Consider the following 26,259-nt stretch of genomic DNA (forward strand, 5'->3'; position numbering starts at 1 on the left):
AAAACAGTTAATATAATAAATATTTAAGGGGACGACGGATACTTGATTTAGTGGGGTGATTAGAGTTATATAGATCTCTAATCACTATGCTGTACAACTGAAACTAATATTGTATGCCAATTATAATTGAGAAATTTATTGAATTATATAATGTAAATACAAGCAATTATCTATTATATTTCCATAAAGCCAGAAAAAAATTGTGTATGCAACTTTAAATAAACAATACAAGCCTCTTCACCTAGTAGTTATTAGAGACCATGTAATTTCATAAAAGTATTAAATATGAATGTTTTGATTTTAACTGCAACCAATCACAAAGTACCATATCTTAATTATAGACCATTCTCACCTAAAATTGTAAACAAAATCTTTATTCTTCTCTTTTGTATTATCATGGAAAGTAGCTGCAAAATAAATCAAATCATTATCTATTCTGCTTTTGAGTTACTTTAGAGAACAGCTGTGGCAACAGCATAGCTAAGTATTTTGTGGTTTTAGAATGAGCGCTAGCTAATAACTACAAAGTTGCTCAAGGTCTGCATTCTACCAGTACCTCCATTCAGATACATGGGCTGTAGGGTATCACAAAAGGTAACTGTCGTGGTTTTTATCCTGTCCTTTCATCAAGGGTAGGCTGTTAAGTTCAAGAGAAATTAAAGGCCCGCTCTAAACCCTACAAAGCCTATTGAATTCCGATAGACACCAAACTCTATCACAAACCAAAGGCCACCAACCGTAATAGAGAATTACATCGTCCCTCATTAAGCAGGCTTGTACTAGGAGCGGGGACAATTTACTCCACATTTAACGTCTCAAAGAGGCAGAAGACAGACTCTCCCCGTAGTGAGCACCACATCCTCCTCTTTCCGTTACAGATTGTGAAGTGGCTCTCACTACAGCCTCGGTCGCGGCCCGGAAACCAGTTACATTTCCCACAATATGAAGAACAAGCCTGAAAAGACTACAATTCCCGTCATGCCTCACAGAGATGCCGCCGACGCGCTGTAGTGGTTAATCATCCTTCTCAATGCCTCCTTCCACTTCCGGGACTGTCGGGCCTAAGGCCAGCGGGCGTGCGCACGTACCGACTTGCCAACGAGACAAGGCACTAGGGCACGGCGCCGACGGCGACGTGTGGCGTCACGTGACGCGGGGCGCTCCTCGCCCTCGCGCGCGTCTCAGGGGGCCGCTGACGGTTTTGCGCGCCTGTGCGGAGCCGGAGGCGAAGGGACCGCCCAGCTGGGACTGCGGGGGCCGCGGGGCTTGGCCAAGGGGCGGGCGGGGCCAGCTCCGGGACCGCGGCGACAGCACACGGGGCGAGCCTCTTGAGCTGAGTGGAGCGATGCTGTGGTTCCAGGGCGCCATTCCGGCCGCCATCGCGTCGGCCAAGAGGAGCGGCGCGGTCTTCGTGGTATTCGTGGCAGGTGAAAGGAGTGGGGGCCCGAGATATGGCGGGGACACCCCCTCCGGCCTACCTCCAACCTCAGGAGGCCCCAGCCGTTCCTTCGTGTACCGAAAGGCCGGGACTGCCCGTCCCTAGCTTTTCGGTGCTTCCCCCATCCGTTGAAAGCACAGCGGGCCTGATCCCCACCTCCCACTTCTCCCGGTACCCGGGAAGAGGCACCGTCTCAGCCTCGCCCCCAAAGCGCGCTGAGCCCTGCCGACACCTCTCTGCGCTAGACAAACGGACGCGTCGAGCAGGCCCTCGCTGCCCAGCCCGGGTGCTGCTCGCCGAACCTCTGACCCACGCCGCCAAAGGACGGACCCCCCCGACAGCTCCCTCTTGGAAGCCCTCATAGAACCCACTTCGGGATACTTTAACGCCCGCGTGTAGTTCTAGTGTTTAGATGGGGATAGGAACAGGCCATTAGACAGGCAGTTGGGTTCGTAATTAGTTGTGGACTATCAGGAAGAAAGCTGTGTCATTGGTAAGCAACAAAGAGAAATCATCTGATGTTCACGGTTATTGGCGTTCATATGTTCCTGAAACGCAAACTCTTGAGCTTTATATCGGTTTGATTCTTTTTAATGATGGGGTGGGGGAGCCTAATGTGGAATAATTGCTTTGTAACAAGTTGATTCTTTTTCACCGTTTAGAAGTAGTAGCCGTTCAGTCTTTGGTTCATTTTGTTGTCTTCCTAATCTAATCAGCAGTTTTCAGAATGTGTATGAACTCATTTACCCTGGGTTGCTGTGGGTTAATTTGTTCCGTATTTTATTACTCCCTTGTTTTATTAACTAAAATCTTCTAGATTTACAGTAAACCTGTGCTTCTGCGGATTTGCTGATTCTCGTTACGTGAACCGAATCAGTGTTTGTGATAACTTTAATTTGAGGCGTATTATTTCAACTATTTGTGTTTAATAACGTTATACTTACTTTTAACTCATGACTCTTGGGAGACTACATAAAGCTATATAACTTTATGTACGGTAGTATGAATAAATTGATGAATTTTGTTTAACATTAAATTTGAAACTTATAATTGTTTTAAGTTATGCTAAATTTTTAGCCATATGCTGTTAATTTAGACGAGTTTTGTTCATACTCTCTTATGCTGTTTTACAGTTTATATTTCACATAAATAACTGCTGTAATCCTGTAAGGAAAAAAGTGAATTAAAAAGGAAAGGGAGTTTCCGGCCATGCCACCCTGAACAAGCCATATCTTGTCAGATCTGGAAGCTAAGCAGGGTCGGACCTGGTTAGTACTTGGATGGGAGACCACCTAGGAAGACCAGGTGCTGCAGGCGTAAAAAAAATAAATAAGGGATTGTAAGCTGACAAGGTCCTTGCAATCTGAGGTCAACCGAAGGTTGCCTCGCCTAAATAATTAAAAAAAAAAAAGAAATTAAATGATAAGTACTATGCTTATTAAGAGTATAATAGTTTTATGACATTTTATGTTTTATATTTGTGTTATATTTCAGTTGGTTTTTGTGGTAGGTAGAACAGGTTTTATTACCCCATTTTATAGTCAAGGAAGCTTCTGTGCACAGTGGTTAAGCGACATGCACCAGGGTTGCAAAAAGGATTTACATCTTGCTTGACAGGCTTTTTTTAAGCAGCTTCAAAAAGTGTCTTTTTTGTTTCTTAAGAAAAAAAAATCGTACAATTGTAGACTTCATGTAGTTATTGAAATTGTATAGAAATCAGGAAATCTAGGATTGTGATAGCTATGTTTTTAAACAAAAAACACAACTGATCATGTCCAAATGTTCCTAGAAGGCACTGTTGGGCTAATCAGTTAATTTGAAAGAAGAAATGGTAGATTTAATTAACAAACATTTAGAAATCCATTTGGAAACAGTGCTAATTATTACAATAGTAAAATAAAGTTATAGATCCTTGGGGCATTGTATGTATGCATTCCTCAATTAACTTTTTACTGGTGAGCACATGTTATATGCTTTTAGAATATCAGTGACTGTTGAATGTTTGCAGGAAGACCATTAGCAATCTGTCAGATAAGTAAACTGTCCCTTGACCAGTTCAAAATACTGTTGGCTTTTCTAGAGTTTTAGGAAGTTAATTTCCAAGACTAGATAGGATTAGTGTCACTCCAGGAATTTGAAGTCAGTGGAGTCATGAAACTGCAGCACTAACAGGTTGCCTAGATCTTTGTTCAGAAGTCTGAAGAATACATGATAGAACTCATGATTTTCTTAGGTCTGAGACCTCAACAATAATATACTAACAAAGTAGAAAATTTAAAAGATATCTGTATAGCTGGTCATAATTGTATACTTTAGTTCCTATAAGAACAACTCAAATAGGAAACATTTTAGGCAAGTTGTTCATATTTAGTAAAATTTTCATGGATGAGTTAAAGAATATAGTAGGATTGATGTTAGGAAACTGGAGAGATTACTGCTAGTTCAGCCAACAAATTAACAAGGATTTTCAAAGTATTATAGCTATGTAAATTGAAAGAAATAAAACTGAAAAGATTTTGATTTTGTTTGGAGGATAGAATAATCTGACAAGAATCCTGAAGGAAAGGTGTCAGTTCACTGACTAGTGTTGCTAGGGGGCTAAAATTTCCTCGACAGACTATTTACGGTCTTTTTTGTTTAAAATAGACAATAAAAGCCTTTAGGTTTTGACTGGTAGAAGTTTTCTAGGTTGGAGTTATTGGCTCTACTTGGGTCTGCAACTCTTCTGATTTTGTACTGTTCTCTTTAAGTACCTTCACTTTGACTACTGCAGATACCACTAAAATCTCCTAAAATCTTAGGCCCACCTACTCCATGGCATAGTTCATAATTTAATTAAAACTAAGAAACTAAAGGTACTGAAGTTGGCTATTAATAATTCTACTGGTAATGATAAGATAGCTCTTGTTGAGTTAAGTAATTCCATTTAACCTTACATCTCTTGGTCAACAGCTTCTGCTGACACCAGGCTGAATCATGGACAGACATTATTAGCGGGGATGTTAGATCTGGGACCCTAACCATATGGTGGTACAACATAGGTGAGGGAGTGCAAAGCACCAACCTCAGGAGTAGCAGATCCGTACTTCCAGCTACCTACATTCTTACTTGAATGCTTCCCAGGATTCTCAAGCCTAAAAGTATATTTACTGCCTGAATCTGTTTTTTCTCTCCCAGTGTTTTACATCTAAGTAAATGGCACCGCCTTACATCCAGTTGAATAAACCCTAAGTGTGGATATCATTTTTGACTTTATAACTCTTCAGTTCATTTTGTCTTCTCCCTATTGTTCATGATTTTCCCAATCACACAGGCTTTTCCATGATTTTCCCAATCACACAGGCTTTTCCCTACACCTATATTCCTTCTGCTTAGTGAATTCTTGTGGCCCTTGGCGTGGCTCAAACCTTTTCATCCTTTTGGTCTTAACCTTAAGTATCAAAGCAGACTTCCCAGAGCAATCTAAAGAGGTCTCATTATTTTTTCTTAACCTTAAGTATCAGAGCAGACTTCCCAGAGCAATCTAAAGAGGTCTCATTATTTTTTCTCACTGTTCTGTTGTTTTTCCACAGCATTTATTACTATATAGTTATTTATGAAACAAGCATTTTTTTTGTACCTTTAGATTTTAAGCTACATTGAGGGCAGACAGTGATTTATTTAATTTATATTTAGTTTATAGCCCAATGCCTAGCACAAAGTAAATGTAGAATAAAGTAGTGAATGTATGAAAGAAGGAATAAATAAAAAGGATCTCTCGTGTCTCACAGTCTTCTCTAAGAAGTGTTTGTAGTAAGAGAGTTCCTTTACAGCTGTTTTCTAGATTGATGATCTTGTCATTGACTTGGAATTTTACATTTTTCTGCTTCCCATGATGTCTCAAGAGGTGCTCAAAATGATCTCACTGCAAGTGATACTTTTCTATGTTTGCTTCTTCAACATCTATCAGTCTGCTGATGGATTTTTATTTTTATTTTTTTGGTCTCGGTCTTCATTTGCATTCTAGTCGCTGTTTACTTTTCCGTGGCCAAATTTCTCAAGTTCCTATTCCTGGTATTCCTGGATCTTATCTCACACAGAATGCACTCACATGTGCAATATTAGTCAAGTATTGTAAGAATTGCCATAATACTTAATTATACTAAAAATTTGGCTGTTCATTCCATAAAATAGTTATTGAGAGCCTGCTACATGCCACCCGCTTACTTATCATATGCCAGGTTCTGTTACAGTTATTTGAGTTATATCAATAAATAAAAAGAACAGTCCTTGTCCTCCTAGAGCCTGCATTCTAGCAGAGGGAGACAGACAACAGTAAACATAATAAGTAAAAAATATTGTCTATTAGAAGGTGATAAATATTACATTAAAAAAAAGGCAGGAAAGAAGGGACTTTTGCGAATAATTGAAAGTGTAATTTAAAAATGGTGATTAGGGAAGGCTTTATTGAGAAGATAGCATTTGAACAAGGACTTAAGGACTTAATGTAGATATCTAAGGGAAGAGTATTCCAGGCAGGGTAAACAACTAGTACAAAGACCTTAAAGTGAGTGTATCTTTTCATATTTGCAGAATAGAAGGGAAAGGAATACCAAGAAAGTAAAAGGAAACGAAGTCTGAGAGGTAGCTGGGCTTTGGAAGAACTTTGGCTTTTAATTTGAGAGAAAATAGGGAACCATTGTAGGATTTTTGAGTAGAGAGTTGATGTGACCTGACTTTTTTAAGTAAAGTTTCTGTGTTAAGAATAGATTAAGCAGGGAGACCACTTATGAGGCTGTTATAATTACCAGGTGAGATGTGGCAGCATGAATCAGGGTGGTAGCAGTGAAAGTGGTAAGAAGTAGTTACATTCTGGATATACAGTTGACCCTTGAACAGCAGCATAGTTTGAATTGCATGGGTCCATATGTGGATTTTTTTTTCCCAAAAAATATGTAGTCAAAAGTTATATGTGGATTTTCTACTCTGTGTGTGTGTGTGTGTGTGTGTGTGCGTCTGCGTGCACGTGTGTTTGCATGCTGGGGCACACCATCCCCTGTGTTCTTCAAGGGTCAACTGTATTTTGGAGATAGAGTCATCTGTAGTCAAGGATAACTAAAGTTTTTGGCCTGAGAACTGAAAGGTGGAGTTATGAACCGATAACAGATTGAGGAGGCTGAGGCTGGATAAAATTGGGGAAGAGGGGTGTCCATAGGAAGAAAGCAGTTTACAAAAGACTAGGTATAGAATGGTCTCATTTTTGTAAAATGAAACATGTGGCCCGAAAACTTATTTGTACATCGGCAAAGGTCACTCACCTTTGAGGAATTGCTTAGCTCTGCTAACTTCAGAAATATTTTTCAGTGACACTCAGGTAAGTTTCCCGCTGCCCACCAATAAGTGGTTATGCCAAAATCTAGACATTACAGTTCTAGAATGGAAACAATCTCTTGGTAGTTATAACTTATAAAACATTTAGTCATTGAGGTATAACATACATTATATGAAGTCAAATATATTAAGTGAACAGCTTGATGAATTTTTATACCTGAATATACCTGTTTAACCGTCGTCTAATAAGATGTAAATATTTCCAGCAGCCTAGAAGACTCCTTCATGCTCTTTCCATTCAGTAGCACCTCCACCAAGGTAGCCACTATTCTGAATTCTATCACCATAGATTTTTTCAGGTCAGAATAACTTTTATGATTAGCATGCTTGTGATAAAAAGGAAGTCCAAGACTGCAAACAGAATATACCTGCCTCTATTTACCTTGGAGGAATTCTGGAGAAAAAATGCTATGCCGTAGAGGACATTGAACTCAACAGAAAGGTGCTACATAAAATCGTGTACAAAAGCCAAAATAGTCACTGTACATTTCTACCCATGATTTACAATTACTGCGAATACTATTTGTATAATCTGGATGTCTTTTAGAAAATGCTGTGTATAATCCGAATGGCCGTATTTTGTGTTTTATTTTTATGTTAACTGCATATAGTCATACTTTATTTTTAGGAAAACATTCAGTTTTCAAATTTGGTACAAAATAGTATTTGTGGAATTACATTTTATTTGAAGTTCCAGATTTCCAGGGAAAAGAATCAGTACATACTGGCCTTACGTTATAAGAATCCTCAAAATGTTTTATAGGTGATGATGAGCAGTCTACACAGATGGCTGCAAGTTGGGAAGATGAGAAAGTGACAGAAGCATCTTCAAACAGTTTTGTTGCTATTAAAATCGATACCAAAAGGTTTGCTTATGTTTTAATCTTTTATTTTTAAAAAATATTATAACCATAGTGTCTGGTTGTGGTTTATGGTGATGCTCTTAGATGATAACAGTATTGATTTTTGTCCAAGGCATATTGGGGACTTAAATTCAGATTGCTATTTTCCAAATTCATCTTTATATCTTGCTGAAAAACTTAAGTTCTCCTAGTTTACTAGTAGGAATACAAAAGAACTGTGGTCCCTAGTTTCTGAGAACTAGGAAGTAATTGTAAATCATACATTGAATATCTCTGAAAGATTGACCACTTTTTTGGATACCATTTTTAGGAATGAAGTCATTTGATTCAGTAGAAATAAGGACATTTATAGGTCCCTCATAGTACCTGAAAGCCACAAGTTTGTTTTGTTAATCCATCTCTCCTCCTTCCCTTTAAAATGTTACAAAAGTAACAGGGAGTGTAATGAACCCCTATGAACTTGTCAACTTACTTGGAAAATTATCATCTCATGGTAGTCTTATTTCATCTATAACTCCACCCATTTCCACTCATCCATATAATTTTGAAACAAATCTTAGTCATCATCTATAAATATTTTAGTATGTCTCTGAAAGATAAGGATTCTTAATTTTTTGACATAACCGTAATACTTAAAAAACAAAATAATTTCTTAATATCAAATACCTACCAGTGTTCAAATTTTTAATTGTCTCATCAGAGTCATAGTTTTTAAATTTAACTTATTACAGTTTGGATCAGGATCCATGAAGGTCCACACATTGTCATGTGTTGATCCGTCTTAAGTCTTTCAGTCTATAGGCTTGCCCTCTATGTCCCTGTGTCTTTTTCTTTGCAATTTATTTTTTGAAGAAACCAAGTTATTCTATAGTTTCCTAAAGTATGTATTTTATCGATCCCAGTCTTGTTAGTGTTTTTTAGTTTGTTCTTTTATTTCCTGTAAATTGACAGATTCAGCTTTGATTTCTTCCCCTCCTCCCAGACTATGTCTTCAGTTAGAAGGCACATAATGCCTGGTTATCTTTCTTTATGATGTTAGCAGCAGCCATCAGTGATCAATGCCTAGAAACATTAATTCATTATTAATTGCAGAGTGGCATTCCTGTTCTTTTGATATTAATGATATCAGAATGAATAATGTTCAAAAATTTCTGTCAAGATTGAAATATTTAGAAATTTACTTGTAAGTTTATAAACTTTATTTTAAAATGTTTAATATTAACCAAAACTTCATAAAGCAAATTGTACAGTCTGCTTCACAATAGTTACTGAACTGTTGAGCTATAATTTTTTTAAAAAGACCTCATCATTTTAATGTATATTGTATCATATTATCCATTACCTTGCAGGAGGAATGTTGGGTTTTATTGGGAATGTAGAAGAAATGACACTTTCAGAATTCTGGAGATTGTATATAGACTTATTTTGCAACATTTTTAAAAACATTTCTATTAGCGGATACAAGGATACCTGTGTACAGTGATGGTTGATGTTTGTTTCACTGTGGTCTGCCTGCTAGTAGAGTCTAGTGTGTCTTTTAAATTATGAAAAGTAAAATTTATTATATAATAAAAAAATTACATAATTAGGAACATTTTAGTGTCTATTTTGGAAATAGCTTGCTTTGAAAATAAATTGGTAGGAAGCGCATCAGAAGTTTACAGTGGTTGTTTCTGAGTAGATTTCTTGGTAAATTTTTTTATACTTTACTATTTTCAGATTTTTTTTGGTAATCATGTTTTATATTAAAAAAATAACAAAAGTTTAGTTCTTGGAAGCATTAATTCTTAGATTTACTCATCTGCGTTGAGCTGTATAGTTAATTAAACTATACAGATCCTGTAGTGTGTGTATAATAATCTCTTATTATAGTGTAAAGTCTCTCATCTCTGTCCTTAGCTAACCAGTTCCCTTCTCTAGAGGCAACTAAATCAAGAAAATACATTTATATTTGTTTTTCTCCCTTTTTTTTTTTTACAAAAATGGTAGCATGTTGACATATTTTTTGTACTGTTTTTCTTCTTTATGATTGCATAATTAGTTTTTAGTGCTGGATATTTAGGTTATTTTGAATCCTTTGTTATTACAAGGTATATTATTGCTTACATAAGTAGTCGTCAACTTTAATACCTTCTTGTAACAAGTTAAGATTAAATTCAGGTATACTTGCTGCTAAGGAAGCAGCATGGCAGATATTGACTTGAGTATTAACCACAAAATCCAGCTACCAGTTAGTGGGGTGCAAGAGAAAGTTCTTTAATATGAAAATTATAAAACCAAAAAAGATCTGTGAAATAATTACATGGTTTTTTTTTTTTTTTCAGCTGACGGGTAGTTCATAAAAATACTTGTAGTTGGTACAGTAAATTCTTATAAAAGCAACTCACTATTTGGGAAATATTTGTATTCATCTAGTGACTTTCTGTTTGATTTTGTTTTACAGTGAAGCCTGCGTACAATTTTCACAAATCTGTATCCTTTCAGTGGAGAATCGGTTTTATACATATTTTGCTTTAAGATTTACCTTTCTCTTGGTTAATTCATGACATTTACAAATCATTCATTTTTATTTAGAACTCATGCATTCTTGTTTAAGGGAACTTTATATTATTAAGTGCCCTGTGAAACAATACATTGTAGCAAATGGAATCATAGAGAGTTTTTTAAATTGTGAACATCTAGAAAGCAGTATAGAGCAGTTTGGTTGGAATGTTAGAAGTAGCTGGCAAGAGGCAAGATAAATATAAAAGTTATGATAGAGGGGAATGTAGTGGATGTTCACTCAGCTATGCAGTATAGATCATGTCAGTTTACATGTGCACTACAGGCATAATGATGGAGTAGTTGCAATTATTTTGTAAACATTAGCTGATTATATTGTGAAATTAACAGATGATTTGCTTTATTAGTTGTGTTTCATAAAATTATTCCCTTGTTTCCCATTAATTGTTAGACTTAATTAAACTGTACAGATCCTGTAGTGTGTGTTCCATCCAGTTTCTTTATTGGAGACAGTGGAATTCCCTTGGAAGTAATAGCAGGAAGTGTTTCTGCAGATGAACTTGTGACCCGAATTCACAAAGTCCGGCAGGTGAGAAGGAACAGAATTGTTCTTTGTATAAACGTGAAAATGATATGTCAGGAACTTGACATTGGAATATTTTTGGTGCTGCTCTGCATGTTCGAGAACTTGCCATGCCATTAAACTTGAAAAGTAGTAAATAACCTTTTCCTAGACTGGTTTTGAAAATAACAGTATGAAGTTAGAAGTGCCTGTACCTAATACTTGAATGACTCCTTATTTTCCCTTCTCTTTTCCTGCCTTACCCAGCCACATAATGCACATCACTCTCTGTGTAGCAGGAGAGTTACTGTCACATTAAGATACCTAATGGTATATTGCTTGACATGGGTTAAAGACCTTACTCAGTTTCGCATTTATATCCACTTTGGGCACACAGCTAATATAGCTTATAACTTTTTCCCTTGAATTGTAATTTGAAGGAAAAGCAATGTACTTTAAAAATCTTTTTATGTTTTTGTCACCTTGCAGTAGAATTTCATAATATGATTTTGCCATGTTTAGGATTATATAGTTCAGATTTACTTAGAAAGTATAGAGTACCTTTTGATTTATATTTCGGTCTTATCTGCCATGGTAAATTTAGATTCTCATCCGTTAATTAAATTTTAATGTGTTTTCTCCCTAGATGCACTCATTAAAAGGTGAAACATCAGTGGCAAATGGCAGTCAGTCAGAAAGTTCAGCGTCTTCTCCATCCACCTCATTTGAACCCGACAACATTTCTGAACACTCTCAGTCTAGAAATGTAGAGCTTTGTGAGACATTACCCACTTCTTCTGATACACAGTCAGATTCTGCAACAGGTAATTTTTAGTGTATTCTTTTGGGTACAGGGGAAGTATGCCTTTATTTTAAAGGCCATAGCTTACTATCCCCTCATCATTTAACTTAAAATTTAAGGATGGTCTTAAATATGCATGTGTGTCATTTAGTGGCAGAAGAGGATAAAATCAGTGAATATGTCCTTTGAACTCAAATAGGCAACAGTCCAGACTAGTTGATTTGTAATTTCTGTAACTGTGCTGTGGTTCAGGGACTGTCATTATGACAGCAGTTTTATAAATCTCGTCCGAGCCAGAGGATTTTGAAAGGTCCAAATGAACTAATGTATCTGGAATTGTTTTTTTAACCTATAAAATACTATGCATATTTAAGAATTTTAAAATTAGAATTAAAAGGCAATTGTAAAATAGAGCTTGTAGAAATAGAGGTGTGACTGAAGGGGGCATGTGATAGAAAAGGCAAAAGAAATTTTATATTGTGTATTAGGAATCGTGGTCAGAGTTTGATGTAATACAGCTTTGTATTAAGTAACATTAGGTTAGATAAATCAAGAAGTTAGAACATTCACATCCTAAAAGATGATTCTACTCCATCATCCTGGATAGATAATCATCAAGCCTCTATTTGAATACATTTAATGACAGGAAGAGGCATTACCATGTCTAAGAAGCCTATTCTGTTTTTGAAGCCCTAGTTTTTAGAAAAATTCTTCCGAATATTTAGCTGAAATTTGATGACCTATAATTTTCCATTGCTTTAGTGCTGCTTATGCATAACAAGTTTTGAATATTTGAAGAGCAGCTTTCAGATCCTTTCTCAGTAGTCTCATTTTAAGGTTTTTACATGCATAGGTCACAAAAATTCTTGATGCATACAGGATTGGGGGACTCTTATGAATGTAGTCCATTTAGGTGTGTAGCAGAATAGTTATCTTTTACATTTACCTATTATTTTCAAAATTTTTCACTCCCTTTTGATTTTGAATACAAATGTTCCTTGACTTACTATGGGATTATGTCTCGACAAAGTTGAAAATGTCTAAGTTGGAAATGCATTTAATACCCTTAACCTACTGAACAACATAGCTTAGCCTAGCCTACCTTAAACATGCTCAGAGCACAATTTCAAAAAAACACAGTCAACACAGAATACTATAGAGTATTTGTTGTTTACTCTCATGATTGCATGTCTGACTGGAAACTGTGGGTGGCTGCTGCTGCCAAGTATCACAGGACAGTAACTTAACTGCATATCGCTAGCCCAGGAAGAGATCAAAATTCAAAATTTAAGGTATGGTTTCTACTGACTATTCCTTTTGCACCATCATAAAGTCAAAAATTGTAAGTCAAAACTTTTCTAAGTGTGTGTTCAGTAGGAAATTAATCACTTTTCTTTAGTAAATAAATGAATGCCAAGGATATTCATATCTTGATAACAGCAAAAAATTTAAAACTTTTAAAGGTATCCTGTGGACAAGCTGAAAAAGTGCTGTATAACAATATAGTTAGATGGATTTATGACTCATAAAGAAAAATGGATAGATGTCAAATAGAGGAAGATTTCTAATGGTATGCTACAGAGTTCTCTGTCTTTGACATTTTGTAAATGACTTGAAAATGCAGAATATAGACATAACTTTATGGATGAAATAGCTTATCAGCTTATCCAAGGGTTTCATTCAGCGGTGTCCTGGTAAATATTTAACAAAGGCTCTTTGGGGGAAAAAGCCTTTATTTGTAGTGTTCGCTACTTTCCAGGGTGTAAATACTACTCCTCTGGCTGATTTCAAGCTGCCTAGGTAAATGTAAAGGTAGGAAGAGATGTGCACCATTGGCTCCACTTAGTAATTCTAATATTTTCACTTTGGCTATGGTAACTAAAGGCTAATTATGGGCCAATCTTGATAAAAGCCTAAGCATTTTACTTCTTTTAACACATTTCTCATAATAATTCTATGAAGTTACTATTCCCATTTCACAGATGAGGCACAGAGAGATTAATTTACTGAAGTGACAGAATAGGTCTTAAATGCAGACTTTGTTGCTCCTTAGTTCTTGCTTATACAAAGATCAAAAATGTAAAGAGGAATCAAGTTGTTAGTGAGTGGTAAAGAAGGAAATGGCAGAGGTTCTAGAAGTACCAGACTATAGCTGTCTTCTGCAGCAGGCCAGGACAAAATTCTATCCTTCAGGAAATTCTTAAAAGAATACTAGTGTAGATACATACAAAAAGCAGCTTCTCTAAGGAATCCCTCTGGTCTACAGAAGCATCTTTCGGGCCAGTGTAAGTCTAGACTGATACACAGGATCAAACTTTGCCTTTAGAGCTTCACTGTTGAGTACTATAGCCACAGCCACGTGTGGCTGTTTTAATTAAAATACTATTAAAAATATAGTCTCTCACCTGTATTAGCTTTATATCAAGTGCTCAATAGCCACATGTGGCTAGTGGCTCCTGTAACTAGACAACATAGATATTGGACAATGTTGCTCTAGAGTGAAGCCTTTCCATTGGCCAGGCATGCTTACTCTGCTTTTGTTGTACTCCCTCTTGTCAGATTTATATTTCTTCATGTTTTCCCTCTGACCTTTATGTTGGTGGCCTTCAACTGGTTAACTGCCTTATTTCCTATTTATATACTATTGTGTCCAGATCCAAACTTCAGAATTAGTAATTCCTCATTTCTTATCTCCTGCACCTTTCTTAGGGAACATATGTAATGTATAAGAAACAAGATTAACAAATGTTATAACTCAGAAGATTTATACCTTTTAAAAATCGGCATTAAATGCAATTTTTTTCTTTTTATTTAATAAGGAGGAGGAAGTTTAGATCATGCCACGCCATCTCAGGAGAATAATGGATGTTCAAATCAGAGACCTGCAGAGGACCTCACTGTCAGAGTGGAAAGGTTTGCTCTTACTTTTGTAGTAGTATTTTTGTTAAAAAGACAGTGGTTTTTAGTTATTTGATTAATTCAAGTAAAAACTAAAATTACACAAATGAAGTTTCAGAATTGTGGGTTGAAATTTTTTATTACCTGGTCAACTTTTTTATCTATAAAGATAACATTCTAAAAGTAAAATTCTTCTGTATCTCTGAAGTGATCAGTCAGCTTTAGGTCTTATCATTCTAAGAGTCTTTTTTTCTCTGGCATTTTAGTACATGTGTGTTTCCATCTGTCACTTCTGCTTTTATCTCTCTATGCTATAGGATAATAAGTTCCAGATGGGCAAGAACTTCAACTAATTTTATGACTGAATACTGAGCCTGGGTTCTGCATAAGTGGATGTCTATTAAGTGTCATGTGTTATAAGTTGGTCTAATAATCAGATACAAACTTCTGACTTTTCATAGTTTCTAGTTTAATATTTTTAATGGTGTAGTAATTAGCAAATCATAGTCTTTTATACTAAGATTCTTAGAAGTTGTATAAGTTAATGGTAAGTGGATAAGCAGGAATATTATTTAATCTTGACTTAGAACCACTTAGTATTATATGAAAGTTAAAAATTCTATAGAGACTTGACGTTTTCTTGTTCACATAGAGCTATAAAGTAACAGGTTCAAAATGATTGCTGACATCTGGGTATTTGGGTTCACTCGTGACTATAAAGATCAGCTTCATTTTAGCAAAACCTAGATTCTGATTGCTCTTCGTAAGAGTTAAGGCAGGGCCAGGATCTTGAGGTAAAAAGCAGGGTAGATCCTCTCACAGTGGTGAGAAATGGTATAAGGCTGGAAGAGTGGCAGCAGGGAACCAGAGTTTCCCAGGAGCTCATCCTCTTTTTTTTCCCTTCTGTTTTGCTAACAATGATCCTACCACTGGGCACCCATACTTGTACCACCCTGGGGTGAAGTGAAAATCAGAAATCAGAAAAGGATTTGGAAACTTGGCGGGGAATGAGAAGAAACACAGCAGATAGCCCTTTATTGTAGGTCGGAGTCAGGTGCTATTTAATTGCAATGGGAAAGGAAAGTTTCTGTTGTTTTTTCTTTATTTTTCAGTTACAGTTGACATACAATGTTACATTAGTTTAAGGTTTGCAACATAGTGATTAGCCATTTATATACCTTACAAAATGATCACCAAGCCCTGATAAGTCTAGTGCTTATCTGACAAGATACATAGTTATTACAGTATTATTGACTATATTCCCCATGCTGTTCTTTATATTCCTGTGTCTGTCTTTATAACTGGCAGTTTGTACATCTTAATCCCTTTCACCTTTTTCACCCATCCCATCACCCCCGCCTCCTGTTGTTTCTTAATAGCTTCTGTTCTCATGTAAGGGAATATCTACTGTGTCTGCCTATATGGTTCTACAAATATAATACACCATTTTAATTTTAAAAAGTTATATGTACACACACTGGTGTATATGTGTTACATAGTATAGTGAGTCAGATAAAGACACTTTAAGACCTACAACAAAATGTTTATACTAGTATCTATGAAAAAGGAATTGGGGGTTGTCCTTTGCTTTTATTCTCAGGTTGCTAAATTTTCTTCACAGAGCACTATTACTTTTATAATTAGCATATCAGGTTAGAGTGGGTCTATAATTTGAGATTCCTTAAACTGAAAAAAAAACTTTAAAGTGCTTTTGGAGATGAGCACTTTATGCAATTTTTTTTAAGAAGTTTGTGTTGTTAGGTCTGTTGTATGAAATATATGTGGGCTGGGGTCTTTTAAAAAAGGATGCTAATATTGAAATTGAGTGAAATGTTGACAAACTTAATGAAACAGTTTTCATTGGAAAGTAACTGTTAACCGCTTAGAAAATTTTTGAAAATTCCAAGTTATATTCATATAATTAAAATCATGTAACTACTTCAAATTGTTGCTGAGATTGATTTATCAGATTCAACCAAAGTCTTGATACTAATTAATTCACTTGAGGTCCTGCATATTATTCATTTGAGTTCTCAGTTAGGAATTTTGTTCTTTTGTGGAATCTGATTCACTGACAATGACAATAACTAAAAACATCAACCTATATAACATAACATTTCTATTCCAGATGTCCCCCAGGTGTCTCCTTTGCTTATCATTGTTATACCCTTAAGGTTGCCTTCATCTCCACTGTCCTATCATAGACTCTGTGGTGCTTTGGTGCCTCCGACTCATCCTCTGTAGGGTTATTGGGCCCTAACGTGCTGCTAGTTTCCCTGTCTAAGAGAATTGAACTGCAGTGCTTTTTCTCAGTCCATGTAAGTTGGACCCATTAATCCCTGTAATATATTCCGATATTTACACAATTATGTAATACCAGGCTCTGTAAAGCAAAATTTCATGCATTTTTCTCTAACTTTGATGATATTTTAAAATATATTTTATACAAATTAAAAATTTAGCTATAAAATTAGGCAGTGTGGATTAGTAAATGTAGTATTCTAACTTTCCTCTTAAGCTGTAACATCTCTTTCCAGAGACCTAGTTTTTAAAAAACTAATTACTCCATACTAGGTCTTAGGATTTTTTCTCATTTAGTTTGAAGGAAAAGTAATCTTGTTGGGGAAAAAAGTGACTTTCTATCTTGAACTGCCTTTTCTCGAGGAAGTAAACCTGATTTTTTAAAAAATGGATTGATTTGTAACTGTGAGACTCAAAAAAAATTTTTAATACTAATTAAATATATAGTGTTTTGTTTTTAAAGCTAAAAGATGTGAAATACAAATATTTTAAAATGCATTATTTTGTTCATATTAGGTTTAAAAATTGGCACAGTTATCTGGGAAAGATAATATATAGTGTCATCAATTCCAATCTTTAATTTGGAAAGATTTCAGCCTCAAAAAGTTGAAAGAATGGTATAATGACAACCCTTTTTGCTGATTCATTTGAAAATTGAAGGAATCATTTCGTTTTACTCCAAATACTTGAGGATGTATCTCCTAATAATAAAAACATTGACTGAGGTTCTGTTGTCTCTGAGCAGAATCTCCAGCCTAGGTTGGAGCCTGGAGTCTATATACCCAGTGACCTATGCTCAGGCCAATAAAATTAAGTAGTAGATTCCCAGATGCAGACGTGTTGAAACAGTTGATTTGTCATTAAGATGCAGTGGGCTTTTCAACCAAATTAGAAAAAAATTGCATCTCTTTTTCTCAGAAAAGAATTCTATAGGTGGTATATAATTAAAGAATAAAGACATTTTCAGATTTTATTCATTAATAATCACACTAAACAAATCATTATCATACTAAAATTATAAATTGATATAGTAAGATTATCTAATATTCTATCATATTTAAAGTACCCCAGTTATACTAATAATGTCCTTTATAACTTTCTTCCCCCTTATTCAGGATCTAATCTAGGGTCATTTCATTGAATTTAGTGTAGTCTCCTTTAATCCAGAACATCCTCTTTGTTTGTTTTTTGTTGTTGTTGTTTTGTTTTCATTTTTCATGACTTGGATAAGTTTGGAGTCTAGGCTAGTTGTTTCTAGAATGTCCCTTGATCTGTTCTCTGTTCTGTCATTCTAGACTGAAGTTAAACTTTAATGAGAACATCACCTAGGTGATGTTTTGTCCTTCTCATTATTCTCATCAAGAGGCAACTAATATGAGATGTACGCATTATTAGCAATGTTAAGTTTAATCATTGGTTATGATATCTGTTGTATTTTTTCATTAAAAAGACACCCTTTTCCCTAATTAAGGAGTTATCTATAGGATGATTCTTTGAAATGGTGAATATGCTATTCCTCAAAAACTTTCACCAGTGGTTTTGGCATCCATTGATATTTGGATATCCATCAAATATTTGGATATTTGATATCCATTAGTTATTTCATTGGTAGTTAAAAATAGTGAAGTTTTTTTTCTAATTCTGTTTCTTTTACATTTATTAGCTAGCTTTCACTCTTCTATAGAAAAGTGCTATGATTCACTTCTTCCTACTTTCTATACCCCTCCTCCCATTTTTTCCAGTAAACTTCATTCAGATCCAGCATTCAGATCCAGAATTAGGAAATTACCAGTGTACAACAAGCACTGGTGGCCCGATGCCCCTTTCTTGGTTTCTGCTTCCCTCTCAGAGATAATCACTATCCTGAATCTAACACCACAGATGAGTTTTGCTATTTGTAAGCATCATAATGGAATCATACCTCATGTACTCCTTGTGTCTGCTCTCCTTTGCTCAGCATTGTATTTGTGAGGACTTTTCTGTGTTGTTGCATGTGACAGTAGTTGGTGCACTCTCATTGCTTCATCGTATTCTTTGACTATACCACAATTTGTCCATTTTACTATTGATGGATATTTGAATTGTTTTCACTTTGGGGCTGTTATGAATAGGGCACTATGAACATTCTTGTATATGTCTTGGTGAACATGTCTTTTGGGTGTATTTGTAGGAGTAGGAATATGTAGGAGTGAGTCATAGATACTGGCCAGTTTTCCAGAGTGCTTAATGCCAATTTATAAGTCCCCTCAACAGTAAAATGTTTTATGAATCCTTTTTTTCTCTAGTGTGTTACAGTTTATTTCTCTTATGATTATTTTTCTGTACAAATTGCCCTAAATTTGGCTAGGAGAGTTCCCTTCATGCTGGGTCTTCTGTCCTTTTAGCATACATCTCATCATTCTTTGAGCACTCTTTTGATTTCTGGTACAAGTTGTTGAGCTGAGTTTTAGCAAATATATCCGCCTGTGTATCCCAAATTCTTCTCAGAGAAAGTACCATTATTTTTTAAAATCGAGATACAATTCACATGTCATAAAATTCAAAGTATACAGTTCAGTGGGTTTTAAAATATTCACAAGATTGTGTAGCCACTACCACTGTCTGCTTTCAGAATCATTAGTTTTTAATTGATGAATTTCTTACAGTTGGGAATTAGTTTTGGTATTATTAGTTTCAGTTTTTTTGCTTTTACTTTTTAATAACTTTGTGCCATATTCCTGTTTACTTCTGTATAAGGAGAAAAGCATTTGTAAGTCATTGATTTATATATTTATTTGAAGATGTGGATTGGGGTGGGGAAAGGGAACCAATGGTAAGTAGGAGGTAAGGCACATAGAACTGGAGCCAGGCTTCTGATTGGCTTCCACTGACTCATCATGGATTTTTCTAAGGGCCAGGGTCAAGGAGATAAATTGTTGCTATTCCTTCAGGAGCTTTTGTTTGTTTGTTTCTACATTTCCCCAGTTATTTTTAGCTAAATGAATCTCCTAAATATATTTTATGTTACTATGATGTGTTTCAGTTAATGTATTTAAAAAAATTTTTTTTTAAATATAGACTAACCAAAAAACTTGAAGAAAGGAGAGAAGAGAAAAGGAAAGAGGAAGAACAGGTAAAGTTCCTATACCAAGCATTGTTTTAATCTTTCATTAGGTAAGAGAATGTTTGATTCCCTATTCCGTTGGCAGACCTAGAGTGGCTTCCTGGTTATAGGTCAGTGTTGTAGTAATGAAAGGAATTATTTGTCATCTTTAGTAGTATCATAGTGTACACCTTTTTTGTGTGGGTTTTTTTTTTTTTTTGTAAATTGCTAGGAATAAATTGGCTTATTTCTCCCTCTGCTATGAGTTTTCTACACTAATAATAAAATGGACTTGAACTAAAATTATTTGTTCGATGCAGATCAAACTTTTAGTTCTTTTGTGTGAAGAAAAAATTTGTAGACATTGTGCTGATTTTTTCCTCTGGTTTTGCTGCATTCTAGTGCACCATTCATTTTTCTCATCATGTGCACATAAACTGTAGCATCTCTTTGGGGTTCTAATATAGGAAGGTTATCATTTTTTCAAGCCATATAAATGACTGACTTCTTGTCTTTGGAGGGTAATGTATTCATCTTAGAAACCAATGACCTATAATTCTGTTTGTTTTCAAATTGCGTTGACCACATCGTAATCTTAATAGAACCACTGGCAAAGATTCATAAATTGATAAACATTTGACCATTAACCCATGTTGGTAATAAATTCTACTCACCCCTTACATTTTATGAAGTTGTTTCATTCCTTTCGTTGTACCCTACAACCAGCTTTTTTGCATACATAATAGTCTCTAGGGTAGATTATTAAATTGTGTTTTCGGCTCATAAAACTTATTACTTTCTCTTTAATTTAGAGAGAGATTAAAAAGGAAATTGAGAGGAGAAAAACTGGAAAAGAAATGTTGGATTATAAAAGAAAGCAAGAAGAAGAATTAGTAAAAAGAATGTTAGAGGAAAGAAACAGAGAAAAGGCAGAAGATAGGGCAGCTCGAGAGCGTATAAAACAGCAGATTGCATTGGTGAGTATTAAGTTTATCTAGAACATGAAATTGTTTTTCTATGCACAGTGATTTTGGTTTATTACCAGATAATGCACACAAAAATTGTAGATTTTAGTGACTCAAAGAGTACCAATTCTCAGCTTCCTTTTACTAAAAATTTTATGTTGAATTAAAATACAGTTAAGATTAAAATTGAGATGATTTATTACTTTGTAAATTTTATAAATGTCTAACCACTATGCATACACCTGAAACTAATATAAAATAATATTGAAGGTCAACTGTGATTGAAAAAAGGCGGTAGGGGAGAGAGGAATAAGTTCGGATTTCCAGGTATATTACAAACAAGTTGTGGGGATTTGGTATACAGCATAGGGAATATAGTCAATAATCTTATAATAGTATTGTACGGTGTCAGATGGCTGCTGAATATATTATGATGATCACTTCTTTAAGTATATAAATGTTGCATAACTATGCTTTACACCTGAAACTAATACAATATTATATGTTAGCTATATTTTAATAAAAATCTTTAAAAAATAAAAATAAAGAAAATTCAAAAATAAATAAAATTGAGATGATTTTTTCAGAGTAATTTTTCTCCATGTTATGTTTTGAATTTAATCAGTAGTCAGAAGATAGTTTTCAAAGATTCCCTAGAAAAGAAGCTAAGAAATGGTTACCTAACAGTCTCCTCTAGTCATAAGCATTCTTTTTGGGACATTCAGAGGATTTAGACACATAAGTAGAAGCTTAAGATGGTTTTGTAACAATTGCTTTTAGAATTGAACAGTTGTAATGCTTGTGAAAACCATGCCTACCTTAATATTGTTTGTTCATTTGTTCATTCAACAAATACCTACTATGTGCCAGACCTGTCGTGGGCTCTGGAGATATAGTAGTGACCAAAATCAAGTCCCTGTTTGTTTAGTAACAACTCTGGTCCTTGGCAATTGATAAAACTAAAAAAAATACCAGATCCAGAGTGATAAAGTTAACATATGACTTTAAGGAATTTCATGCATATATGTGTTTGTTCCTTTTGTTTAGAAATGTGTGAATTACACCATTCTGACAATGAAAAATAATTAATGTCTAACAACTGTTTTAAAGGATCGTGCAGAGAGAGCAGCTCGTTTTGCAAAGACAAAGGAAGAAGTAGAAGCTGCTAAAGCTGCTGCCTTGCTGGCCAAACAGGCAGAATTGGAAGTCAAAAGGGATGCTTCTGCAAGAGAAAGAAGGTACTTTATTTCTTGCTTAAATATCTGTATGTATGTGATAGCTGAGGAGAACAATGGTTGTAGTTGTAGGCTGCTTTTTAAAACTGTTGTATGCTGTGACTATAATAAGTAGTTCCAGAAGGACATATTGACCAATTTGGCAGCTGCCAATGGAGTTCGTTATTGGATATGAATTTACAATGTAACAGTACTAAATACAGACAGTCCCCAACTCATGATGGTTTGACTTAGGATTTTTCAACTTTACAGTGATGCGAAAGTGATAAGCATTCAGGAGAAACTGTGCTTCAGATCTTTTACTAGTGTAGTGATACGTGCTATGATACTCTAGTGATGCTGGGCAGCAGCAGAGAGCTGCAGCTCCCAGTCAGGCATACTTTCATGAGGGTAAACTACCAGTGCTCTACCGTGTATTCATTGCATTAAGATGATTTTGCTTTACTGTAGGCTAATGTAAGTGTTGTGAGCATGTTTAAGGTAGGCTAGGCTTAGCTATGATGTTCGGTAGATTAGGTGTATTAAGTTTTCAATTTACAGTGGGTTTATTGTGATGTTACCCCATTGTAAGATGAGCATCTGTAAATGACTTAAAAAGAGGGCTCAAGAAATCTGTCAAAAAAACAGCACATACATCAAAATGATTTATTGTAGTTATCTTGTGTATTAGCATTCTTTAGTTGTCCTACCTCAAATCAAATAGGATTAAGCAAAAGAGAGAATTCATTGGCTCTGCAATTGAGAGTTCCAGTGATGAATTTGGTTAAGCATAGTTAGGTCCAGGGATCTAAAGGATATTCTTAGGATTTTTTTCTCTTTCTCTTTTTAATCTCTTGATTTCTTCTATTTTAGCTTTAATCTCAGAGAAACTCCTTAGATGGTGTAAGGAGAACCCAGGGCCTCATGGCGCTTTCAGGACCTTGAGTTCCTGATCCCAGATAGAAAAAATGAACTCTTTCTCCTAAAGCTCATGTCATTCACTGAGGAAAATTCCAATTGGCCCTGCTTGGATGATGTGGCCACCTCCAGACACAGTCACTTCGTGTGGGTTCTCTGGTTGGGGTAGTTGTTAAGCCCTCAGTAGAAGAAATGTTATTGATAATCATACCAGAATGAATGACATGTAGCAGGGATAAGGCAATTCCCCAAACAGAAGTATGTTGCAAAAACAAGAATTTAGATTTCCAGTATATCCTGTTTGTTGGATTGTGGTTAATATTTATTTTCTTCTCTGTACTTTCTGTGTTTTCCATATTAAGAAATTAATAAGCATTACTTTCATAATTATAAAAAAATTTTTAAAACTTTCTAAAATTTTACAATACTTAAAAATATACTTAAGAATATTAAGTCTTCTGATCTATAGAACACAGAATGTCTTTCTATGTATTTCGGTTTTAATTCTTTCAACAGTGTTTTCTAGTTTTCAGTGTACAAGTCTTAACACTTTTGTTAAGATGTCAGTACTGCTTCCCAAACTGATTTATAGATTCAACACAGTCCCTATCAAAATCCTTGCTAGTTTTTCTGTCAAGATTTTTTCAGGGATCTGATCCTAAAATTCATAGGGAAATGAAAGGGACCCAGAATACTCAAAACAGTCTGGAAAAAGAACGAAATTGAAAGACTCAGATTTTCTGATTTTAAAACTTAATACAAAGCTACAATAACCAAGACATTGTGGAATTGGCATAAAGATGGACATATGGATCATGTAATAGAATCGAGACTCCAGAAATAAACTTACATTTTTAATCAATTGATTTTTTAAAAGAGTACCAAGACCATTCAATGAGGAAAGAATAGTCTAACAAATGGTGCTTCGACAAGTAGATGTATGCAAAAGAATGAATTTGGACCCTTGCCTCCTACCATATAAAAGATTAACTCATAATGGATCATCGACCTAAGTTTAAAAGGTAAAAATAGCTCTTACTCTTAGGGAAAAAATGAGGAAATCTTAAGACCTTGGAATAGGTAATGGATTCTTAGACATAACTCCCCCCACCCAAAAAAAAAATCACAAGCAACAAAAGCGATAAGTTAGACTTCATCAAAATTAAAAAGTGAAAAGATCTGACATTGTGAAAAAACCCTATTTTCATGCATTTCCACTTTGTTTCTGTAACTTTAGGTATTATTTGAGAATAGAGGTAAAGATGCTGACTTAAATTTTCTGCTTTCACAGCACCATTGCAAGAATTCAGTTTCGTCTTCCTGATGGTTCTTCCTTTACAAATCAGTTCCCTTCTGATGCTCCTCTAGAAGAGGCAAGGCAGTTTGCTGCACAGGTAAGTTTATGTCTTGAGTTATAGTAAAGGTAGATGAATAGGTTATTAAAATATAGGAGGGGAAATTTTCAAGCAGAATTTGAAAAATGTGAATAAGTCATGACTTATCCCCAGGAGGGAGGCACAGGACCTCTAGAGTATTGTGGAGCTTCTTTCATGTATTAATGCCACATAAAAACAGCATAGGTGCTTGTCGAGCAAAAATAGGAATTTGCTGATATTATACAACAGGCTCTGGAAACCTTTTTCACTGCTTAGTACCCTCAACTGGAGGAATGAAAAGCAAGTGATTTTCCAGAGGTCTGATCCGAATTGTCTCCTGTGAAAAAGGATATGGTTTTTCTTGGTCCTCTGCACATATTCTGCAGGTTGCTTACAGTGCTTTGGAGATGACCATTTTACCACCATCTGCCAGTTGTCCAAGTCTATAGATCATTAATCTTTATTTGGCAACAAGTATCTTCGTTAGGAATTTACTTCCAGAAAGTAGCTTACTCAAAATCTATGAGTAACTTCCAATTAGTTTTTATTTTCTGATTGATTTCTTATTCAAAATGTATTCTAGGCATCAGATGTCCTTTATTATCTAGGCCCATTATATGTACCAGTATTTGTCTCATATATCACTTCAAAGTTAAAATTAGAGTTCAAATCTTTTAGCTAGATCTCTTCTCTGCATTTAGTCTGCTACCTCACTTATGGGTCCCAAGAGAAGGATACCTAAAAAGCTATCTGCCTTCCTCCACTGCTGAGCTGAGCTGGACAATATAAAAACATATGTTAAGAACCCTTTTCTCTAAGCTTTATAGTAACCAACTCAAACAGCCACTTTCATTTTGCCGTGGAGCCCTACCTGGGGCCTCCCAAAAGGGGGTACCCCTGGCCTGAGTCTTATTGCCTCTGCCACAGGTAAGTAAAGAAGGGGAGGCACATTGGGGTGGGTGGGGAATAAAAGATCTATCTCAGTCCTTTTAGAACTTCACTTCAATAGAATGACCTAATTTTGTGTTTGTCTATGTCCTTATGTTAGAATGAGGATGGTGAGGTATATATATGACCTGCAGTGGAAAATTACAAAAAAACGAAAGCATTAGTCTCTTTCTTTGAAATCTTCTGGTTAAACAGCTGTCTAAGATTTTATAAGTATAGGTGACTTAAAATTATGAGTTATTGTGATGCTGCTCAATGTAATTTCCTGGATCTGGGTATTTTATGTATTGTGTGGATTAATTTTGGACCATTTATTCTTTGAGACGAAGAGGCAGAAATCTCTGATGTTTCATATATGAGGTCTGTTTCAGATTTTTAATATGGAATATCTATAATTGAAATGTGTACTTGTGAGATAGTAATATAAATTTGCCAAAGGATAATGAAAACTCATGGCAAATTGCAGCCATACTTAAAAGAGATATCTAATTGTTCATTTTTATTCAGTTTGTTTATATGGTCTTAGGAACTATATTTTTGCTAAGGTTATTTTTGAATTATAAAAGCTTTTAAATACTATTTGGATTTGACAGCTTTCAGCTACTTTTTGAAGCACAAAGTTTTTAATGTATTTTGAGTTTACATTTAAATGAACTTTTTAAATTAAGGCACTTTTAATTAAAGCAGTCATTTTGGATGCATGTGAGTAATACCTTACTTTGAAAAGGAATCATTTTAATGTTTGTAAATTTATTGTTATGTTACAGACTGTTGGCAACACATACGGTAATTTTTCATTAGCAACCATGTTTCCCAGGAGAGAATTTACCAAAGAAGATTATAAAAAGAAGTTATTGGATTTGGAACTTGCCCCAAGTGCTTCAGTGGTACTATTACCAGTATGTATATACATATGTGTTTTTTCTAATAATTTATGTTCTACTTTTGATTGTTTCTTGTAATAAATGGAAGAAAAGATGAAAGCTATATACTATGGATAATTAAAATCCAAATTATTCA

General features: G+C 35.1%; 1 protein-coding gene and 1 pseudogene across 1 annotated transcript in view; both read left to right on the top strand.

Moving 5' to 3' along the window:
* Positions 1 to 1,204: 1,204 nt before the first annotated feature.
* UBXN4 (UBX domain protein 4) overlaps positions 1,205 to 26,259 on the top strand; it is a 32,574-nt gene continuing 7,519 nt past the window's right edge. The window contains exons 1-11 of the mRNA XM_039874560.1: positions 1,205 to 1,427; positions 7,572 to 7,674; positions 10,115 to 10,143; positions 10,644 to 10,762; positions 11,382 to 11,559; positions 14,357 to 14,450; positions 19,794 to 19,848; positions 20,631 to 20,795; positions 21,894 to 22,021; positions 24,207 to 24,309; positions 26,007 to 26,138. Coding sequence (XP_039730494.1) covers positions 1,346 to 1,427; positions 7,572 to 7,674; positions 10,115 to 10,143; positions 10,644 to 10,762; positions 11,382 to 11,559; positions 14,357 to 14,450; positions 19,794 to 19,848; positions 20,631 to 20,795; positions 21,894 to 22,021; positions 24,207 to 24,309; positions 26,007 to 26,138 — 1,188 coding nt within the window. The 5' untranslated portion in view covers positions 1,205 to 1,345. The remainder of the gene's footprint in view (positions 1,428 to 7,571; positions 7,675 to 10,114; positions 10,144 to 10,643; positions 10,763 to 11,381; positions 11,560 to 14,356; positions 14,451 to 19,793; positions 19,849 to 20,630; positions 20,796 to 21,893; positions 22,022 to 24,206; positions 24,310 to 26,006; positions 26,139 to 26,259) is intronic.
* On the top strand, positions 2,638 to 2,755 carry LOC120612051 (uncharacterized; annotated as a pseudogene).

Source organism: Pteropus medius, unplaced genomic scaffold, assembly GCF_902729225.1.
Source record: "Pteropus medius unplaced genomic scaffold, Ma_sr-lr_union100, whole genome shotgun sequence".
In the NCBI taxonomy this organism is placed as follows: Eukaryota; Metazoa; Chordata; class Mammalia; order Chiroptera; family Pteropodidae; genus Pteropus; species Pteropus medius.